At 42.1% G+C, this 19,381-nt stretch overlaps 1 protein-coding gene across 5 annotated transcripts in view; it reads right to left on the bottom strand.

Moving 5' to 3' along the window:
* Window positions 1–19,381, bottom strand: part of LOC135548353 (rab11 family-interacting protein 1-like) — a 34,135-nt gene that overhangs the window by 3,998 nt on the left and 10,756 nt on the right. For 3 of the 5 annotated variants that reach the window (XM_064977867.1, XM_064977868.1, XM_064977865.1), the window contains 4 exons: window positions 16,408–16,838; window positions 14,512–16,279; window positions 2,999–4,396; window positions 1,814–1,928 (listed from right to left, as the gene is read on the bottom strand). In XM_064977867.1, the coding sequence (XP_064833939.1) occupies window positions 1,814–1,928; window positions 2,999–4,396; window positions 14,512–16,279; window positions 16,408–16,765 (3,639 nt within the window). In that variant the 5' untranslated portion in view covers window positions 16,766–16,838. The remainder of the gene's footprint in view (window positions 1–1,813; window positions 1,929–2,998; window positions 4,397–14,511; window positions 16,280–16,407; window positions 16,839–19,381) is intronic. The other 2 variants (XM_064977866.1, XM_064977869.1) reach the window with 2 other exon arrangements.

The raw sequence follows: 19,381 nt of genomic DNA, 5'->3' as shown, positions 1-19,381 counted from the left end.
ACCTTTAAGTCTTTACTGAAGACCCCGTAGGTCATACGATTGAGTGTAGTCTGGCCCAGGGGGGCGAAGGTGAATGGCAAGGCACTGGAGCGACCAACAGCCTTTGCGGTCTCTGCCTGGCAAACTCCCCTCTCTCCACTGGGATTATCTGCCTCTGACCCTGTTATGGGGTCTGAGTCATTGGCTTACAGTACTCTTCCATGCCGTCCCTAGGAGGGGTGCGTCACTTGAGTAGGTTGAGTCACAGGCTTGATCTTCCGGTCTGGTTTTGCATCCCCCCGGGCTCATGCAGTGGAGGAGATCTTCGTGGGCTACACTCAGCCTTGTCTCAGGGTAGTAAATTGGTGGTCTGTTGATATCCTTCTAGTGGTGTGGGGGCAGTGCTTTGTCAAAGTGGGTGGGGTTATATCCTGCCTGGTTGGCTCTGTCCGGGGACATTGTCGGACGCGGCCACAGTGTCCCCCGACCCCCCCGTCTCAGTCTCCAGTATCTATGCTCCAATAGCCTGTGTGCCAGGTGGCTAGCGTCAGTCTGTTATATCTGGTGTAATTCCCCTGTCTTATCTGGAGTCCTGTGCGAATTTAAGTATCCTCCCTCTAATCCTCTCTCCCTCCCCTCTCAGAAGCTCTGAGCCCTAGGACCATGCCTCAGGACTACCTGGCCTGATGACTCCTGGCTGTCCCCAGTCCTGGTCGTGCTGCTGCTCCAGTTTCAACTGTTCTGCCAGCGGCTATGGAACTCTGACCTGTTCACCGGACGTGCTATCTTGTCCCAGACCTGCTGATTTTGACTCTCTCTACCGCACCTGCTGTCTCGACCTCTGAATGACCCTGCTGGTCATCTCTGAACATTTTTAAGAACAATCTGGCCTTAATGGCCATGTACTGTACTATCTCCACCCGGCACAGCCAGAAGAGGACTGTCCACCCCTCAGAGCTTGCATCCTCTCTACGTTACTTCCTAGGGTCCTGCCTTTCTAGGTAATTTTTCCTAGACACTGTGCTTCTACATCTGCATTGCTTACCGTTTGGGGTTTTAGGCTGGGTTTCTGTATTTGACTTTGTGACATCTGCTGATGTAAAAAGGGCTTTTTAAATACATTAAATTGATTGTTCCCATATCATCAATCAGAGAATCTGAGAGAAGTTTGAAGTGTGAGCTCTGACTGCTTTGTGGGAACTCCTTCAGAGCTCTGATCTCTCAGATCCCAACACCATAGGCAAATGCCAGTGTTCACAGTGAGTTTAAGGTGAGTCACTGTCAAGATACATAATGTTTGTGGGAATTGTTTACAGTGAGCATTTGGTGGGAGAGCTCGTTGAGACTGTGTGTGTGTGTGTGTATGTGTGTGTACCGTGTGTGTCGGCGTGCGCACAGCAAGAATGGGAATGTTGCAGCGGTTTTAATAAAAACCAACTGTGCATGCATCAAGGAACTGGTTGGATAAATTGAAACAGCAGCAGAGGTCATTTTCATGAGGTGCCCGGGGGAATGGTTTCAAAGATATCCTGGTACCTTAATTGTATAAGATTATTATGATAATATTATCAAGAAGAGCCCCTGCTGTGCATATTACAGGGCATAAGGCTAAGCATGTACTGTATGTGCATATTAACATGCACCCACTTTCCCAAAATAGACTGTACACACAATGAGGTCTGATTATTTAGTACACATACCTCCTGCCTAAAGCAGATCTATGTTGACAGGTGATTGGTGAGAGAACCTGTAGGTAGCTCTTTCATCTGCTGCTGGTGTGCATCAGTTCACTCAATACTGTTTCCATTGCCCTCGTGGCATATTGCATTAGTACCTTTATCTTCTCTTGAAGGACACCGAGGATTCCTGTAGATACGCCAGCCTGCCTCTCCTGGATGTTGGAGGCTGGCTGGTTTTCCAGGGAGCTCAGGGGCTTTACTGGATGGGGCCTGAATAGAGATAGACGGAGACAGAGACAGTCAAAATGAGAGCAGCTCAAACTTTCCTGAAGTGTTGTGTTATTTGAGGAGATGCAGCAGGTGGATATGGGGGATATGCGGATAATGACATTTTCTCAGAAAGCAAGTGTAATTGCTGCCAACAGCTTGAAATAATTTGTTCAATCAGGTGGACCTTATCAGTTTATTAACAAAAATGTATTTAACCAGTCAAGTCAACTAAGAACAAATTCTTATTTACAATGATGGCCTGGCAAGAGGAGGCAAAAGGCCTCCTGTGAGGATGGGGGTTGGGATTTAAAAATAAATAAAATCAATGCAAAACAAAACGGACAGAGTTAGACATGACAAGCAAGCAGAGCATGGGTTCTTCTTCCCTCTTGACTGATTCCCATCATACGTGACACAGTGGCAAGCGTATCTCTTCTTTCCCTCTCATAAGGTTAGACTGCAGAGGAGCCACAGTGTACACACACTCTGAGCAATGGCATTTTACAGGCGCCACAGATTTGTCTGAGATTCTACAGGGAGAATAACTTGACAAAAAGCAATGAAAGCTGCGAAGGCTGGCATTTCTATAGCCATGATTCATACTGTGCCGAGGGGATTGTGTGAATGACATCGCAATTAAATAACTTGCAGAGCAAAATTACATTTGCAGTAATTAGTAAGTGCTCTTTTGATTACTTAATATAGTGCTACTTTCTCTGGGGAGCAATGTTCATGTTGCTTTACGTTAAACTATGTTAATAATAACTACAGAATGATATAGTCATTATTAAAAAGTAGAACTCGCTATGATGTCCTGTACAACTTTTGAAAGTATTGCAAAAACAACTTGGTCAGAAGTTCCATTGATTCAATTCAGGAAAGTGAAATTAAACATTTTATAAGAGAGTAAAATTATTTTACAAGGGTCACATTCATGAAGTGTTCTCGAACAACGCATCCACCAAAGCGATTGGAAAGGTTTAGTGAATCTAACTACAGTACAGGAGAGGTTTCGTAGAGAGCACAAAGCTGCTACACACTACAGGAAAAGGCTGCAATCTCTCTCTCACCTGTGTGTGCTTGAGGTAGGCCTGTCCCTTCTCCCTCCCGCCTCCTCTCCACTGCAATGCTCTGCAACGGAGGACATAGCTCCAGCCTGAAGCAGGGTCCTCTGGCCAGGGAGAGAGCTTGTCTGGGGAGGACAGTTACTCCTGCCCCCTGATCCCTTCAGGGGCTTGGGTTGGGGTAAGATGGAGGGGGCAGGTGAGGGTACACATGGGGGCTGGGCAATGGTAACACAAGTTCGTGCCATACCCACACCTCGATTCTGCAGTTTTTCTGAGATACTTGAGGAAAGCTTCCTAAAAGAGGAAGCCCCTGGGCTTTGTAGTTTTCCAGAACTCTGTTTACCAGTATCCTCCTCTCTAGAGATGGATGTTTTCTTCAATGGAAGCAAGGGAACACAGACCAGCTCTGCTAATGAGTTTTTGGTGGGACGGGAGCCATCCTCAGCTAGGAGAACATCTGGAGTTGGAAGCTCCATTGAGTCGCTAACCACACTATTCTGCATTGAACCTGGATTTGCTTCTATGGAGGTACAACTCTGATGATTGGGAGAGTCTAGGCTCTCCTGATATTCACCAGTTAGTCTCTGTTCTTCACCATGTCCAGAGGACTTCTCCATTCTGCAGTCTTCTGCAAAGGGATTATTTGGATCAAACTCAACCAAAGAGTCATGTTCCTCAGTATTCAATTGCTTATCTATTACATCAACTTTTGGCATTGTCTTCCCTGGAGGGTACTGCGGCCTAGAAGGTGCTGGACCTTTATTGTGTTTAGCCACCCTCAACCCCCCAGTGGCAGATGGCATTTCTTGTTCTGGTTGGTTCCCATGGTGGGTAGAGCTCTGGCCTCCACTTGTGTGTTCTGTTGTAGCTGTGGAGGAAAATCTCAGTGGTGTGATAATCTGTACTACACGTTGAGAGACCTTGGACATGGAGGCACCTATGTCCTTATGTCCCAGGTTCACTCTAGTCATACTCTGGTCCCTATGTGTCTGGTTTGGAGCCTGGGTTGGTCTATCTGGAGCAGGACCCTTGTCCATCCTGATACTGGAATCGTCCTGACCACTAACACTCTCCTGGTTATCCCCGCATCCCACCAGTGACGTGGAAGATTGGCGTATTGGAGGAGGTGGCTGTTTAGTTGGCTTTGTTCGGACGAGATTCACTGTGACAGATTGACCGTTGCCCTTGCTAGGCCAGTTGTCCATACGAGCCCAGCGCTGGTTGAGGAGCAGAGGGGCAGTGTCTTTCTTCTCCATTAGATCAGTAGACGAGTCCTGGGTGCTTCTGGTTTCCCCATCGACTCTAGGGGAGTCCATAGAAATCTCAATTTCAGGAGACAAGAACGATAAGAAGGGGTTGGAAGACACACTAGGCTGAGAAGGGTTCACACATGAAGAGGGTCTGGAAGAAGAGGGATAGGGAGGATGCAGTAAGACAAAACAAATCTGCACTTTACAGCTGTATAAGATGGTTGCCTTCACATATTTGAACTTGGCTGATGACAATGTCTAACCACCACACATAAAAAATATATATACAGTACCAGTCAAAAGTTTGGACACACCTACTCATTCAAGGGTTTTTCTATATTTTTTACTATTTTCTACATTGTAGAATAATAGTGAAGACATCAAAACTGTGAAATAACACATACGGAATCATGTATTAACCAAAAAAGTTGATGACAGCTTTGCACACTCTTGACATACTCTCAACCAGCTTCATGAATAAGTCACCTGGAATGCATTTCAATTAACAGGTGTGTCTTGTTAAAATGCAAATGTTGGAATTTATTTCCTTCTTAATGCGTTTGAGCCAATCAGTTGTGTTGTGACAAGGTATGGGTGGTATAAAGAAGATAGCCCTATTTGGTAAAAGACCAAGTTCATATTATGGCAAGAACAGCTCAAATAAGCAAACGGAAATGACAGTCAATCATTACTTTAAGACATGAGGATCAGTCAATGCGGAACATTTCAAGAACTTTTAAAGTTTCTTCAAGTGCAGTCGCAAAAACCATCAAGTGCCACAGGTGCATGTTCATTAATCGTTTATGGTTCATTGAACACGCATGGGAAACAGTAGAAATGTTGTCAAATAGCAGTTAAAAATAGAAATCGAACTGGATGGACACCAGAAATATAGGAAGAACAGGACTAAATACAAACAAAATATAACTATTGTAAAATAGATCTTGCATGTAAAATGTCTATAGTATGTATAAACTGAAGATAGAAGCCTAAGTGTTATTGTTTATTAGTTTACTCAAATTGGGGGAGGGGTGGTAGGGTTTGCAGGGAATAATAAAGGTACATTCTAAAAATAAAAGTGTATGCATGTAAACTTAGCAAAAAAAGAAACGTCCCTTTTTCAGGACCCTGTCTTTCAAAGAAAATTTGTAAAAATCCAAATAACTTCACAGATCTTCATTGTAAAGGGTTTACAGACCTATATACATATACATTTTACAGACCTCGTATGTTTTACATTTGTTATCTTGTTACTAGTCCCACCCTTCAGCTCCATTCAACCCCTCCCATCTCTTATCACCATCCAGTTTTGATTTCCATTTGCCATATATTTTTCAACTGTGCTGTGATGCTTCACAAAAGTATTGAACCTTTCTACTCGCATAGCTTCAACAGATTGTAAATGAAAGATAAAACATTTTTGCTAAAATAATTATATTATTGCTCGATTGACTATGACTTATCAAATCACCCTGTATTGCTCTCTGCAGCTTTAGTTCTAGGTAAATGTTGCAATACTTCAGCCATTCCTGGGCCTGTGACCAAAAATGAGCTACATATGGACAGTACTAAAATAAATGATCTAATGACTCTGCCTCTTCACAGCAAAATCTGCAGAGCTGGGAAGATTGTATCCCCCATATTAATAATATTCGATTGGTTGCAAGAATTCTGTATAACATTTTAAATTTAAAAAATCCACATTTTAGAATCCGGCGTCGTTTTGCGTGTCAATTCATAGACCATGTGCCATGGAATATATTTGATTTTAACCACAATATTTGGTTGTATTATTTGCTCTGTCTTTTCAGGTGGATTAAACAAACTACAACCAACTTTTTAAAGCTTGTTTAAAAAATAACGATAGTTTGGATATTATTTCGTTTTCAAATAACCAAAAGTTACCAGTTGTAATCTGAATAAAGGGAAAAAGGACTTTCTTGAACATGGGGTGAGACAGTCTTACTAATTTACTAGACAACCATTTCAGATTTAAGCATAACTTTTGTATGACTGATGCCTTTAATGAGAGGTCTAATGCTTTAATAATTTCTGCCCTCCGAATTCATATTCATTATATAAATAGGCCCTTTTAATTGTCTGGCATGTCATCAAAATATTACATTTTATTTGGAGTTCATATAATTTAAAAAGCATGTCACTACACGTAGGCAAAACCATAAGACAATAGGTAAACTGATATGATTAAAGAGGTAATCAGGGTGATTTTTTCACAAATAGACAGGTATTTTCCTTTCCATGGTACAGTAGCAAGATCTGATAGACTTTTTCTAACTTTCTATAAAAATGTAATCATGTAATTATTTTGGGATATGTATACAGAGTATGTCCACATTCCCGTCAGACCATTTTATTAGTAAACTACGCTGTAATGTAAAAGTTGCTTTTTTTAGTGATCCAAAACTTATCATAATTTGGTTTTAATCCAGAAGTTAGAAAAAGTAACCTCTATGAGTCTGTGGAGGGATTCTAATTGTGGTTTCAAAAGAAAACATGAATCAGTGTACAAAGGCACCTTTTGATTTCAAGCCTTGGATTTCTAATCCTTTAATATTATTGTTGGATCTAATTTTAACAGCTAACATTTCAATGGCGATAATAAATAAATATGCCGATAGTGGACAACCTTGTTTTAACACTCATGACAGTTTAAACTTTGAGATGTAGCCATTATTTTACACCTAGGGTTTCTATCTATATTACTCGTTGGTTATAACTGCATTGTCGGAAGCACAAGCATTTCGCTACACTCGCATTAACATCTGCTAACCATGTCAGTATGTGACAAATAAAATCACAGACAGACAGACAGACAGACAGACAGACAGACAGACAGACAGACAGACAGACAGACAGACAGACAGACAGACAGACAGACAGACAGACAGACAGACAGACAGACAGACAGACAGACAGACAGACAGACAGACAGACAGACAGACAGACAGACAGACAGACAGACAAGAGATTCTCCAAAATTGAAATATTCTAGGCATTTTATACAGTTGAAGTTGGACGTTTACATACATTAAAACTCAGTTTTCCACAATTCCTGATATTTTATCCTAGTAATAAGGCTGGTTCATCCTTGGGAGCAATTTCCAAACGCCTGAAGGTACCACGTTCATCTGTACAAACAATAGTACGCAAGTATAAAAACCATGGGACCACATAGCCATCATACAGCTCAGGAAGGAGACGCGTTCTGTCTACTAGAGATGAACGTACTTTGGTGCGAAAAGTGCAAATCAATCCCAGAACAACAGCAAAGGATCATTTGAAGATGCTGGAGGAAACGATTACAAAAGTATCTATATCCACAGTAAAACGAGTCCTATATCGACATAACCTGAAAGGCCGGTCAGCAAGGAGGAAGCCACTGCAGACAGACAGACAGACAGACAGACAGACAGACAGACAGACAGACAGACAGACAGACAGACAGTCAGACAGACAGACAGACAGACAGACAGACAGACAGACAGTCAGACAGACAGACAGACAGACAGACAGACAGACAGACAGACAGACAGACAGACAGACAGACAGACAGACAGACAGACAGACAGACAGACACGACAGACAGACAGACAGACAGACAGACAGACAGACAGACAGACAGACAGACAGACAGACAGACAGACAGACAGACAGACAGACAGACAGACAGACAGACAGACAGACAGACAGACAGACAGACAGACAGACAGACAGACAGACAGACAGACAGACAGACAGACAGACAGACAGACAGACAGACAGACAGACAGACAGACAGACAGACAGACAGACAGACAGACAGACAGACAGACAGACAGACAGACAGACAGACAGACAGACAGACAGACAGACAGACAGACAGACAGACAGACAGACAGACAGACAGACAGACAGACAGACAGACAGACAGACAGACAGACAGACAGACAGACAGACAGACAGACAGACAGACAGACAGACAGACAGACAGACAGACAGACAGACAGACAGACAGACAGACAGACAGACAGACAGACAGACAGACAGACAGACAGACAGACAGACAGACAGACAGACAGACAGACAGACAGACAGACAGACAGACAGACAGACAGACAGACAGACAGACAGACAGACAGACAGACAGACAGACAGACAGACAGACAGACAGACAGACAGACAGACAGACAGACAGACAGACCAAAACCGCCATAAAAAAGCCAGACTACGTTTTGCAACTGCACATGTGGACAAAGATCGTACTTTTTGGAGAAATGTCCTTGTCTGAAGAAACAAAAATAGAACTGTTTGGCCATAATAGCGAGGGGGAGACTCGCAAGCCGAAGAACACAATCCCAACCGTGAAGCATGGGGGTGGCAGCATCATGTTGTGGGGGTGAATTGCTGCAGGAGGGACTAGTGCACTTCACAAAATAGATGGCATCATGAGGTAGGAAAATTATGTGAATATATTGAAGCAACATCTCAAGACATCAGTCAGGAAGATAAAGCTTGATCGCAAATGGGATTTCCAAAATGGACAATGACCCCAAGCATACTTCCAAAGTTGTGGCAAAATGGCTTAAGGACAACAAAGTCAAGGTATTGAAGTGGCCATCACAAAGCCCTGACCTCAATCCTATAGAAAATGTGTGGGCAGAACTGAAAAAGCGTGTGCGAGCAAGGAGGCCTACAAACCTGACTCGGTTACGCCAGCTCTGTCAGGAGGAATGGACCAATATTCACCCAACTTATTGTGGGAAGCTTGTGGAAGGCTACCCAAAACATTTGACCAAAGTTAAACAATTTAATGGCAATGCTACTAAATACTAATTAAGTGTATGCAAACTTCCAACTTCAACTGTATCTGTACTGTTAGTCCTTCAATTTCCTTTGTTAATATGTTTCCTTTGTCAACACTAACTTTTTGTGCCAGAGAGAATGACACAAAGTAATAAAGACGACTAGCTTGATTAAGCCTCCGCCATGTATATCTCTCTAGGTCAGGGTATTTAAGCCTCCATACCTCCACTCATTTCAATATATCCATGACATTCATGATTTCCTTAAGTGCCTGAGGGTGACAGTTTGTAGTGCGATTTTGTTTACTGTCCATAGAGGCATGTAAAACCGTATTAAAATCTCCCACCATAATAAGAGTCTAGTGTTACTTGTAGAGTGCAATTCTCGAGGTGGAGTAACTCTGAAGATAATTTTTGAACCAGGGGCTGAACCTGTTTTTAATTCTCATTTTCTTTATGGGGGTATATTTTTTACCAATATCACTGGAAATATCCAAAAAGAAGGTCCAAGAGTCTTCGACAGATCAAACTCATTCTGTACCAATATACAGAGGCCAGGTCATGAAGAAAGGCTTGCTCATTAAAGTTTTTTAGCACTATTGAACATGACTAAATGTGTTCATTACCTCGATATGTGGATTGAGAAATCAAAAATGGAACCCAGTTTACAACTCTGTATAGAAAAGACACGGACAAAAACACTATTACAGGGGGACAGCTTCCATCCTGAGCCATTAAAAAGAGGACTTCTAAGAAGCCAATTTTTCAGACTGTGCCACATATGCCACTCCACAGAGGATTATCTAAAAAAAGCAGCAGAGATGCGCTTTAGGTTTCTAAGAGGCTATTCGCCACAATGTGTGGATGAAGCTCTTAATTTGGCTTTGGGAAAAACACGAGATGAACTGTTACAAAAAAGACCTGCTAAAGCTAAAGAACACTCCGTAATGTTCACAACTACATATACTTTGAATTCGCAAAAAGTGGGAGGTGTGGTCAAGAAACACTGGCATATTTTATCATCGGACCCAGCTCTGCCGGCTGAATTTAAAAGTCCCCCACTTATTGTGTATAGGAGAGGTCGCAATTTACGCAATAAATTGGTTCATGCCAACTGCCAGCCACAAAAGAAAATCAGCCAGGCTCTTTTACGCCCTCTAACAAATGGTAGCTATAAATGCAGATGCGCACAGTGCAACAATATGATGAAGTGTGAATATTTCTGCCACCCACACACAGGAAAACAGTTCCAAATAACATGACATTATTACGTGTTCCACCACCCATGTTATTTACATTATTAAATGTCCATGTGGGCTCTGCTATGTCGGTAAAACCTCCGCTCTCTCAAACAGAGAATTAGTGAACATAAAAGTTCAATCAGGAGAAACGACAGGGATGATCCAGTCGCAGTACATTTTAATGACTTAAAGCATGACATTTCTACCTTTAGATTTTGTGGCATAGAGAAAGTTAAGATACCAGACAGGGGAGGTGATATTGATGATACTCTGAATAAAAGAGAATGTTTTGGGATTTTCACCCTCCAGACATTATTTCCTAAAGGACTTAATGATGAAATGCCTATGTATGTTATGTTGTGAAATTGAACATGAATTATATGCCTATTTAAGATTATTCTGATGTTTTTCGTACCAGGTACCCAATGACTAATGGAAACTTGCTATGTCCTCATTGTGGTTTAACAGACGTGTTTAATACGTCTTGTTTATACACTTTTGCAATATTTGTGAAATTCATATTGTTATATTTGGTAGCACTTATTTGTTTTTCCTTTGCCTCCAAACCCCTTCGATGTGTGGAACGGATGTGGGTGGGGCTAGGTCTAAATAAGGGTGCAAATTTCAAAAAAATTAATAAAAGCTCTGACGATGGCCGTGAGGCCGATACGTAAGCTTATTAAATATCAGTAATTCTATCAAGAGCAAGTGTGCCATTTCCTTTTTCCTTCAACAATATCACTGGAAATATCCAAAAAGAAGGTCCAAGAGTCTTCGACAGAGGGGATCAAGCTCATTCTGTACCAATTTACAGAGGCTAGGTAATGAAGGAAGGCTTGCTTATTAAAGTTTTTGAGCAAGTGTCCATGAAAAATCAGGACAGGTCGTTTCACTGAGCAGCCATTACGAACACAGGCTGTAAAACAGTGATCAATAAGGTAATTACAGAAAACTCCAGACTAATACCTATCATGATTATTTGTGAGGATAACATCAAGGAGAGTAACCTTTTCTGGGTGTTTGGAGTCATACTTTGTGGGACTGGTAATAATCTGAGAAAGATTTAGGGAGTCCCATTGCTTTAGGACTTGGTCAGGTGGTTTAAGCTAAATTCAGACTTAGTGTAAGGGGCCAGTAGAGAGCTTAGGGCAGGTAGGGTACAGTCCTGTGCTGATTGAGGACAATAAACACCCAACAACAGTCAACAAAGAGCTATTTGAAAGTGTAATGCTTAAAACCAGCAAATAAAATTGTTTGGGGACAGACTTTGTGGAGACAACAGAGCACCGAAGGTGATCCTTGGTAAAGATTGCCACTCCCCACCTTTGGAAGATCGGTCTTGCCGAAAAAGGTTATAACCACGTCTCAGTAATGACCAACACATCTGGATTGTAGCTGTGAACCCTACCTTCAATTGGTCCGTTTTAGGTAATAAGCTTCTAGTGTTAACGTGCAGAAAAGTCAGACTTTTACGAGAGCAGAATTCAGTGAAACAGATAGAGAACAAGTCAGAATTGGGGCTAGCAACAGAAGATTGGCCAGGGTGTACATGCACATTTGCAGATATCATCAACAGTAATACAATCAAGGCATGTTAAAGGACATGGAGAGCTCTGCAGTGTTGATTTATGACATTTGAATGTGTATTAGATGGCAACAAGATCATATTATACAGCAATTTAGGTAGCATGAATACAAAGCCGGCAAGAGGTGGTTAGAATAGAATGGGATGCCAAAAGTCTGTAACCAAAAGAGAGTCCCGAGTGTGGGAACAACAGTCTGTCCACCAATTGGGCAAACCTATCCTCTGCAGCAGAGCTTAGCATATATGGGAACTCCTTCAAGACTGTTGGAAAAGCATTCCTCATGAAGCTTGTTGAGAGAATGCCAAGAGTGTGCAAAGCTGTTATCAATGCAAAGGGTGGCTATTTGAAGAATATCAAATAGATTTGGATTTGTTTAATACTTTTACATGATCACCATATGTGTTCTTTCATAGTTATGATGTCTTCACTATTATTCTACAATGTAGAAAATAGTAACAATAAAGAAAACCCCTGGAATGAGTAGGTGTCCAAACTTTTGACTGGTACTGTATAGAAGAAAAAAGGATTTGTTTCTAAAAACTAAATAATGCAATGTCATGAAATAAACTAATGTTGAATTAAATTGAAAGTGTTATTTTTTACTTTTATCAAAAACAAAAGTCTTGTTGGAATCCACACACACAAACATTTAGCAGAGAGGTAGACAACACAAACTACAGAGGAGGTGTTACATCCTAACAAAGTTGTTACTAGGGTGGAACTAATTCACCAGACAAGACAATGGGAGAAAGGATGCCATTTCATTGTATTAGGTCTTTATGAGGGACATGAAGGTTAGTTGGTTAGGTTAGTTACACAAACACACTAGGGAACAGAAAGGTTATACAAGTAGATTTTAAATAATAAAACAAATATAAATGATCAAATATAAAAGGTCATGCGTGTAGCCTCTGAACCAGTCCCTGTTCACATGACCAAACAGACTAGCCTTGACTACACTGAGTCATGTCATCCTATTGGATGGTTTCTTTGGTCCAGCCTCATCAGGATACTGATTTGCATGAGTCATTCAACATCAACGCCCTAGTTAAAAACTGGAGCAATCACCTAATGCTTTATGTCTCTCTGTAACACCTTTAATATGACACATGTAGAATCTTTATAACAAAGTACGATTGATTCATGGGAAGCGCAGCCAATCTCAGTTTAGCCAAAGGTTTCCAATACGAAGACACAAGGGATGTGTTTACACAGCAGCCAAGTTTGGATATTTACTCCACTAATTTGTCTTTTGAAGAATCATATCAGATCTTTTCAGCTCAGAAAAATATCAGATGTGATCTGATTGGTCAAAAGATCAATTAGTGAAAAAAAGATCAGAATTGGGCTGCCTGCATAAACACAGCCACAGCACTGCAATTGTCATGAAGGTATTAGATTACTTTAGGGCAGGGATGGGCAACTGGTGGCCTGCGGCCCACCTTTTGAAGACCCTGGGATTAATTTCCCAATTATTAATTTTTTGGAACTTAGTCAACTTACTGTTGCGAGTTAGAATAGTAGACTACATAATGTGCAATTTTGAAATTTGATTGTGGATCAGCAGTTTTACTGATAGCAATCTAAAAAAATTGACTGACTAAGTTAGTTTAGTAGCCGGCTATCTAATTATCATGGTCGAATTACTGGCTGGGGGGCCCCAATTGATTGTCACTTTCACTCAGATATCATTTTGAAAATTGAAAACATTTCTCTCCACCCTATGGAAAAATGTTTAAAATTACAGGAAATTTAGCTGTAAAACAGCTTATTTTCCTCTCCGCCCCATGACAAAATGATATGTTTGTGGGTACGCAGAACCGCGAACAACTGCAGCCTCTCATGAGTTTAGATTTTTTTGTGGCCCCCACCCCCATCAAAGTTGCCCATCTTTGCTTTAGGGGATTGTGCTTTAATGAGATGTGCATGTTGGAGTAGTGTCATGCACCACACAGACAAACATACCATGACATCTAGCTTACAAACTCCCTTCACACCAAATACCCACGACACCAACACTGAGATCTAACTCTTACCAAGCGTTTCAAATTACTTAATATATTAGACAGAACACTTTCCTGTACTAAAGTCTGATAAAGCAACAGGTTTTCTGCTCAAATCTGTATTTTGTGCCACAACTGTACAGATCCAATAAAATCCTCCCAATTGCATCCTGCTGAGTTTCTACAAGCAGCTTTACTGACTGTCCCACATCCATAAATCAGGCTTCTTGCCTGGCCTGATTAACTGGTTGTATAAAAGTATTCTCAGACAAATTGGCAGGTTTTCCACTCTAATCAGACTTGTGCCACCCTTCACTGACACCACAGGAAAAGAGAATGTTAGCATAATTTACACAGTTCTGTTGGAAGATGAAAGAGGATGTCTGAATGAGAGTTCAGTGAGGATACGAGACAGGGACGTTAGTAGGCGTGTGTGGATGAGGAGACAGAGCAAGAGGAACTTGTGTGTTGCTTTTGGAGACCACCTACTGCTTTTGCAGGCTAAATAACTAGTGCATCCATAATTTATGACACCCAAGGGGTAACACAATTCTGGGGAACCGAGACAGTGATGGAGTGTGCATGTGTGAGAGTGTGTTCGTGTGTGTGTGTGTGGTTTGGGAGTGGGACTGACCTCTGGTTGACTGCTGATACTTTATTTGTTCGGCAGCTGATGGGACCAGTAGGAGAAGTTGTGGGGGTCTCCTCAAACAGGATATTTGAAGAGTTGTCATCACATGAAGTGGTAGGAGAGACTTCCTCAAAAGGATTATTGCACACGATGGCCTCTGCCTCTCTATTCTGCTTTATCGGTTGTTCAACTTTGTCCAACTTTACCCTCACCTCCTCATGCCTTTGATTTTTCTCCATCTGTGCATTCCTCTTTTTCTCCTTCTCTGTCATCTCTTCTTCCTGTCCTCTCAAATCCTCTTTTTTCATATTTTCTTCATCCACCCTAAACCTCTCTTTCGCCTCCATCAGTTTTCCCTGCTCCTCATCTCTTCTTCTATCCTCTTCCCTTTCCTCTTCAAGCCTCGTTCTTTCTGCTTCTTCCTTTCTCAACATCTCCTGCTCTATTCTCCTTTCGTCCTCATTCTTCATTTTCCTCTGCTCTTCTTCATTTCTCCGCATATCGTCCTCCTCCTCCCTCTTTAGCCTTTCTTCCTTTTCCCTAATCTTCCTAAGCTCTTCCTCCTTTCTCAGCCTATCCTCCTCTCTCTTCATTCTTTCTTCTTCAGCCTCTCTCTTCATTCTTCCTTCTTCCTCCTCAATCCTCCTCCTCCTTTCTTCCTCCTCCTCCTCCTTCCTCACTCTGTCCTCCTCTCTCTTCATTCTTTCTTCAGCCTCTCTCTTCATTCTTCCTTCCTCAATCCTCCTCCTCCTTTCTTCCTCCTCCTCCCTCACTCTGTCCTCTCTCTTCATTCTCTCTTCTTCCGCCTCAATCCTCTTTTCTTCTTCCCCCTCCTTCAGCCTATCATCCTCTCTCTTCATTCTTTCTTCCTCCTCCTCAAACCTCCTCCTTTCTTCCTCCTCCTCCTTCACTCTGTTTTCCTCTCTCTTCATTTTTTCTTCAGCCTCTCTCTTTATTCTTTCTTCACCCCTCCTTTCCTCCTCCCTTATTTTTCTCAGTATATCCTCCTGTTCCCTCCTTAGTCTTTCTTCCTCCTCCCTCATCTTCCTCTCCTCTTCCTCTCTTCTTTGCATACCCTCCTCCTGTTCTCTCCTAATCCTTTCTTCCTTCTTAATCCTCTCATCTTTCTCCCTCTTCAATCTTTCCTCCACCTCCCTCATTTTCCTCTCGTCCTCCTTTCTCAGTATATCCTCCCTCATTATTTCATGTTCTTCTCTCCTAATTCTTTCCTCTTCTTCCCACCTCTCTTGTTCCTCCATTTCTCTCCTTTTCTCCTCTAACCTCCACTTTTCCTGGTCTTCCTTCCAAATGCTGTTCTCTCCCTCCACCTTCAGACTCCTCTCCTCCTGTTCCTCTTCTAGCCTCATTTCTTCCCCCTCCTCCTCCGTAATCCTGCTTTTCTCTTGTTCCTCGTCTAACTTCTTCCTCTCCTGCACTTCCTTTTTCTTCCTCTCCTCATCCAACATAGCCCTCTCTTCTTCCTCTGCCCAGGTCGAAGGCTGCTTCAGGGCCCTGAAGGAGTCCATGGAGGTGCCGGAGCTCTTACGACCCTGGGCCTTGCGCAGGTCTTCCATGGAGGCAAGGCCTGAGCTGGCCAGGCTAAAGTTGGAGCCAGTGCGGGCGCTCCGGGGCTGGGGCTCCTCTGTGTACATGTGAGTGCCGTTGATGCACAGGTTACTCTGCTCTGCAAGCAGGACAGGAATCTTAGAGCGCCCTAGGGACAGAGAACTGCTTGTGCGCTTATGGGTCTGAAACTTTAATTTATTTTTACCTTTGGATGAGAAAGAAAGAAACGGGGAAAGGTTAGATCTGCAAAGACATACTGTATAACATAAGCATTTTCTAATAGATAATGCTGCTATATTATCTACTGAATGGACAGCCTATGATGATCCTCACCTTCAGAGGAGTCCACATTGAGGCTTGTGGAGCGGCTGCCACTCAATGAGGAGTTCTTCTCAGGCAGAGGGCCCAGGACAGACATAGACTGAGACAGTCCGTGACGCTGCAGGTTAGACTTGGGAGAAAACAGAGACTTCAGCTTGTTTTTCTTCTTTTTCTCTCCTTTGTCTGTACCCCCCTCTCCCTCCCCCTCGCTGTCCGTCAGAACCTGGGTGAAGGATGGTACCACGGCAGACGCAGTGTCCGACAGACCCTCCTTTTTGCCTCGCACCTTGTCCTTGAACCTTCCCAGGCGGGAGTGCGGCTTTTCTGTAGCAGAGAGGTCGAACATGCTGGCTGTCATGTTATTCTTCATAAACTGGATGTCCACCTGCACCTCTCCCCGGTCTTTGTCTGGCTTGCCTGCCTTGTCCAGCAGTTTATGCCATCTGTCGAGAGAAAATCTGTATTATTTATCAGAACAATTCAACCGAATATAACTGGTATAAAACAAATGCTGTTATTCTCCAAGAGATGTCACAAGAACTAAAGGTGTAAATGAATGTGAGACAGTGAAAAAAATAATCAACATAATATTTTATTTTTAAGATGCCTGCCGTCTCCTCCAGGGGTTCATGGCCATTGAAAATAACTTGTAAGTGAGCTCAGAAATAACTTGACATATGTAGGCATTAACCACTTCTTTTCAGATAACACACACTGTTCAGACTGATCTGTCTGAACATTCCCAGTCTGCATAAGCAGAGGAAGGCTGAGGATCCAATAACGTATATTCACTTGCCTCTGGGCCTCCCCTCCAGCTTTTAAAAAAAAGACAGTCTACATGGTGATAGCTTTTCACAAATAAAGAATGCTTTCACCCCTAGCATAGCTTTATTTAAGGATGCTATTTTTTCTCCTTTTTGTTACAGGGTTCCAAGGGTTTATCATAACCAAGTGAATAATTCCAGTAAGTAGGGGCTGATGCCATTTTTCCTTTTACTGTTTAGAGTTTCTCCATGGAAACGGTGATCAGTACAGTAGCTCTCTCTGTATTGGCCCAAGGGTGGGAGGGACCAGCGGAAATTACTGATGATGCGGTGTTCTGGAGAGTCAGTGTTTGGGCAATAATGATTCATACTAAATGTTCACCAGCAGGAACATTAGGTATTTCATTATATTTCTATCACTGTGCCGTCCTAATAAATTGTTGTCACTACTCTGTTAAGACTGAATACCATGCCTTAAAACACTAATGTACCATAAAAGGCAACTTAAGGGGGAACCGGGTTTCAGGAGTGAAATAATTTTGCAATGTAAAATTTAATTGATAGATTACATTGGAGGGTTCTGAGAGTGATTTTTTTCACCATGTCCCCCCTGCTACAGGGTATGCATGCTAAATATTGTCGGAGTCAATTCCAATCAATTTAGGTTCATATTTAATTAATGACTTTAGAAATCCCCAGGCACTTGTCTATTTATGAATGGAGTTCACAAAATATAAAATCAGAATACCAGAAATATAATTCCTCTATGCCTAAAATCTGTTTCATTTAGAGGTTCACTAGTACAGACGATTCCTTTTGAGGATATGAAGGTCAAAGTACTGACTGGTTCAATGACCTTCAACAAATCACTATTGTATAAAACATCAAACAAGAGGGGTTAGTTTGTCTGTTTGTATTCTACATGTCATTATTATGTTATTCTAGAAGGTACACACATCTGTCAAAACAATCACTGATTTATAGTTTGGAACTGAAGAGCTCAGGCAGCAGTAAAAGTCTCTGTCAAGCAAAACCCGTAAGGCCTGAGGTAGTCTGTTCCTTGAAAACTCTTTCCTGAAAAAACAACCCAGTTGTAGTCTGAAGGGAAATTAAAAAGGACAGGAAGAGACAGCTAGGGGTCTTAGATCTGCAAGGTTAGGGTTAGGATGTGTGTGTGTGTGTGTGTGTGTGTGTGTGTGTGTGTGTGTCAATGAGTACCCTCTTGGAGGTTACAAAAACAAAATGGACAATGAACACAATGCTGTGACTGCAGCTTCTTATCTCCAGTGAAGCACTCAATGTGAATCCAAACAAAGGCCATGAGAGAGACTGGCTACTCACAGAATAAAAATGTGATGAATCATTGAATGGGGTGAGAGAGAGCATCAACTCACTCCATCATTATTACTGCAGCTGTGTTTTAGAGAGGACCGAATGGGGAAAGGTAGCACAAGGTAAGTAGGGGTGTCAGCTGGGGTGACAGGTTAGAGCATTGGGCCAGTAACTAAAAGGTTGCTGGTTCGAATACCCAAGGTGCTCGAATACCCAAGGCACATAACCCTTATTTTCTCCAGGGTCACTATACTACTATGGTTGACCTTGTAGAACAACACATTTACCGAGACCTATCTGCCATACATACATACATACATACATACATACATACATACACACACACAATTTTTTTATGTAACACCTCTCCCATTGAGTCTAAAATACTGATCCAGCATGGAATATTAGGCAGCTTCACACACCCTCCTTTCATGTTACTTAGTGAGTGAATTCCCTCCAAATACTCATTCCCCCCAAATACTCATCCTCATCCCTAGTAAAATAAAGGTAAAAAAAAAGTGAAGGGATGCTGGCCTTCAGATGCCGACATCTCCATGGTCCATGTTGCCCCTTTAGAAAATAGTTAAAGGAGGGCTTGCAGGTATACACAGTTCAGAGTTAGTAAGAAATAATTTCCAGCAGCTAGTGAGAATTGGCAGTGAGGCTGTTTAAACATTACCAGTTATCTGCTTTAAGTCAAACATAACACAGTCTGTGTGGGAGCTGGTAAAGCCACAGTCAAGTCCCTACCCCCTGAGAGGGAGGGAGAGCAGAGGCAAAAATGTGTTTGTTTTTCACCAAAAAACACTCCAGAATGTGAGGCTAAGTCTGGATTTGGGCCCCGCAGAAATCAGGTACACCACAGTCAACAATGAGAAATCAGAGCAGAA

This window comes from Oncorhynchus masou, chromosome 11, assembly GCF_036934945.1.
Source record: "Oncorhynchus masou masou isolate Uvic2021 chromosome 11, UVic_Omas_1.1, whole genome shotgun sequence".
NCBI classification, from domain to species: Eukaryota; Metazoa; Chordata; class Actinopteri; order Salmoniformes; family Salmonidae; genus Oncorhynchus; species Oncorhynchus masou.
The sequence above is the reverse complement of the archived record's forward strand: the minus strand, read 5'-3'. Positions and strand labels throughout refer to the sequence as shown.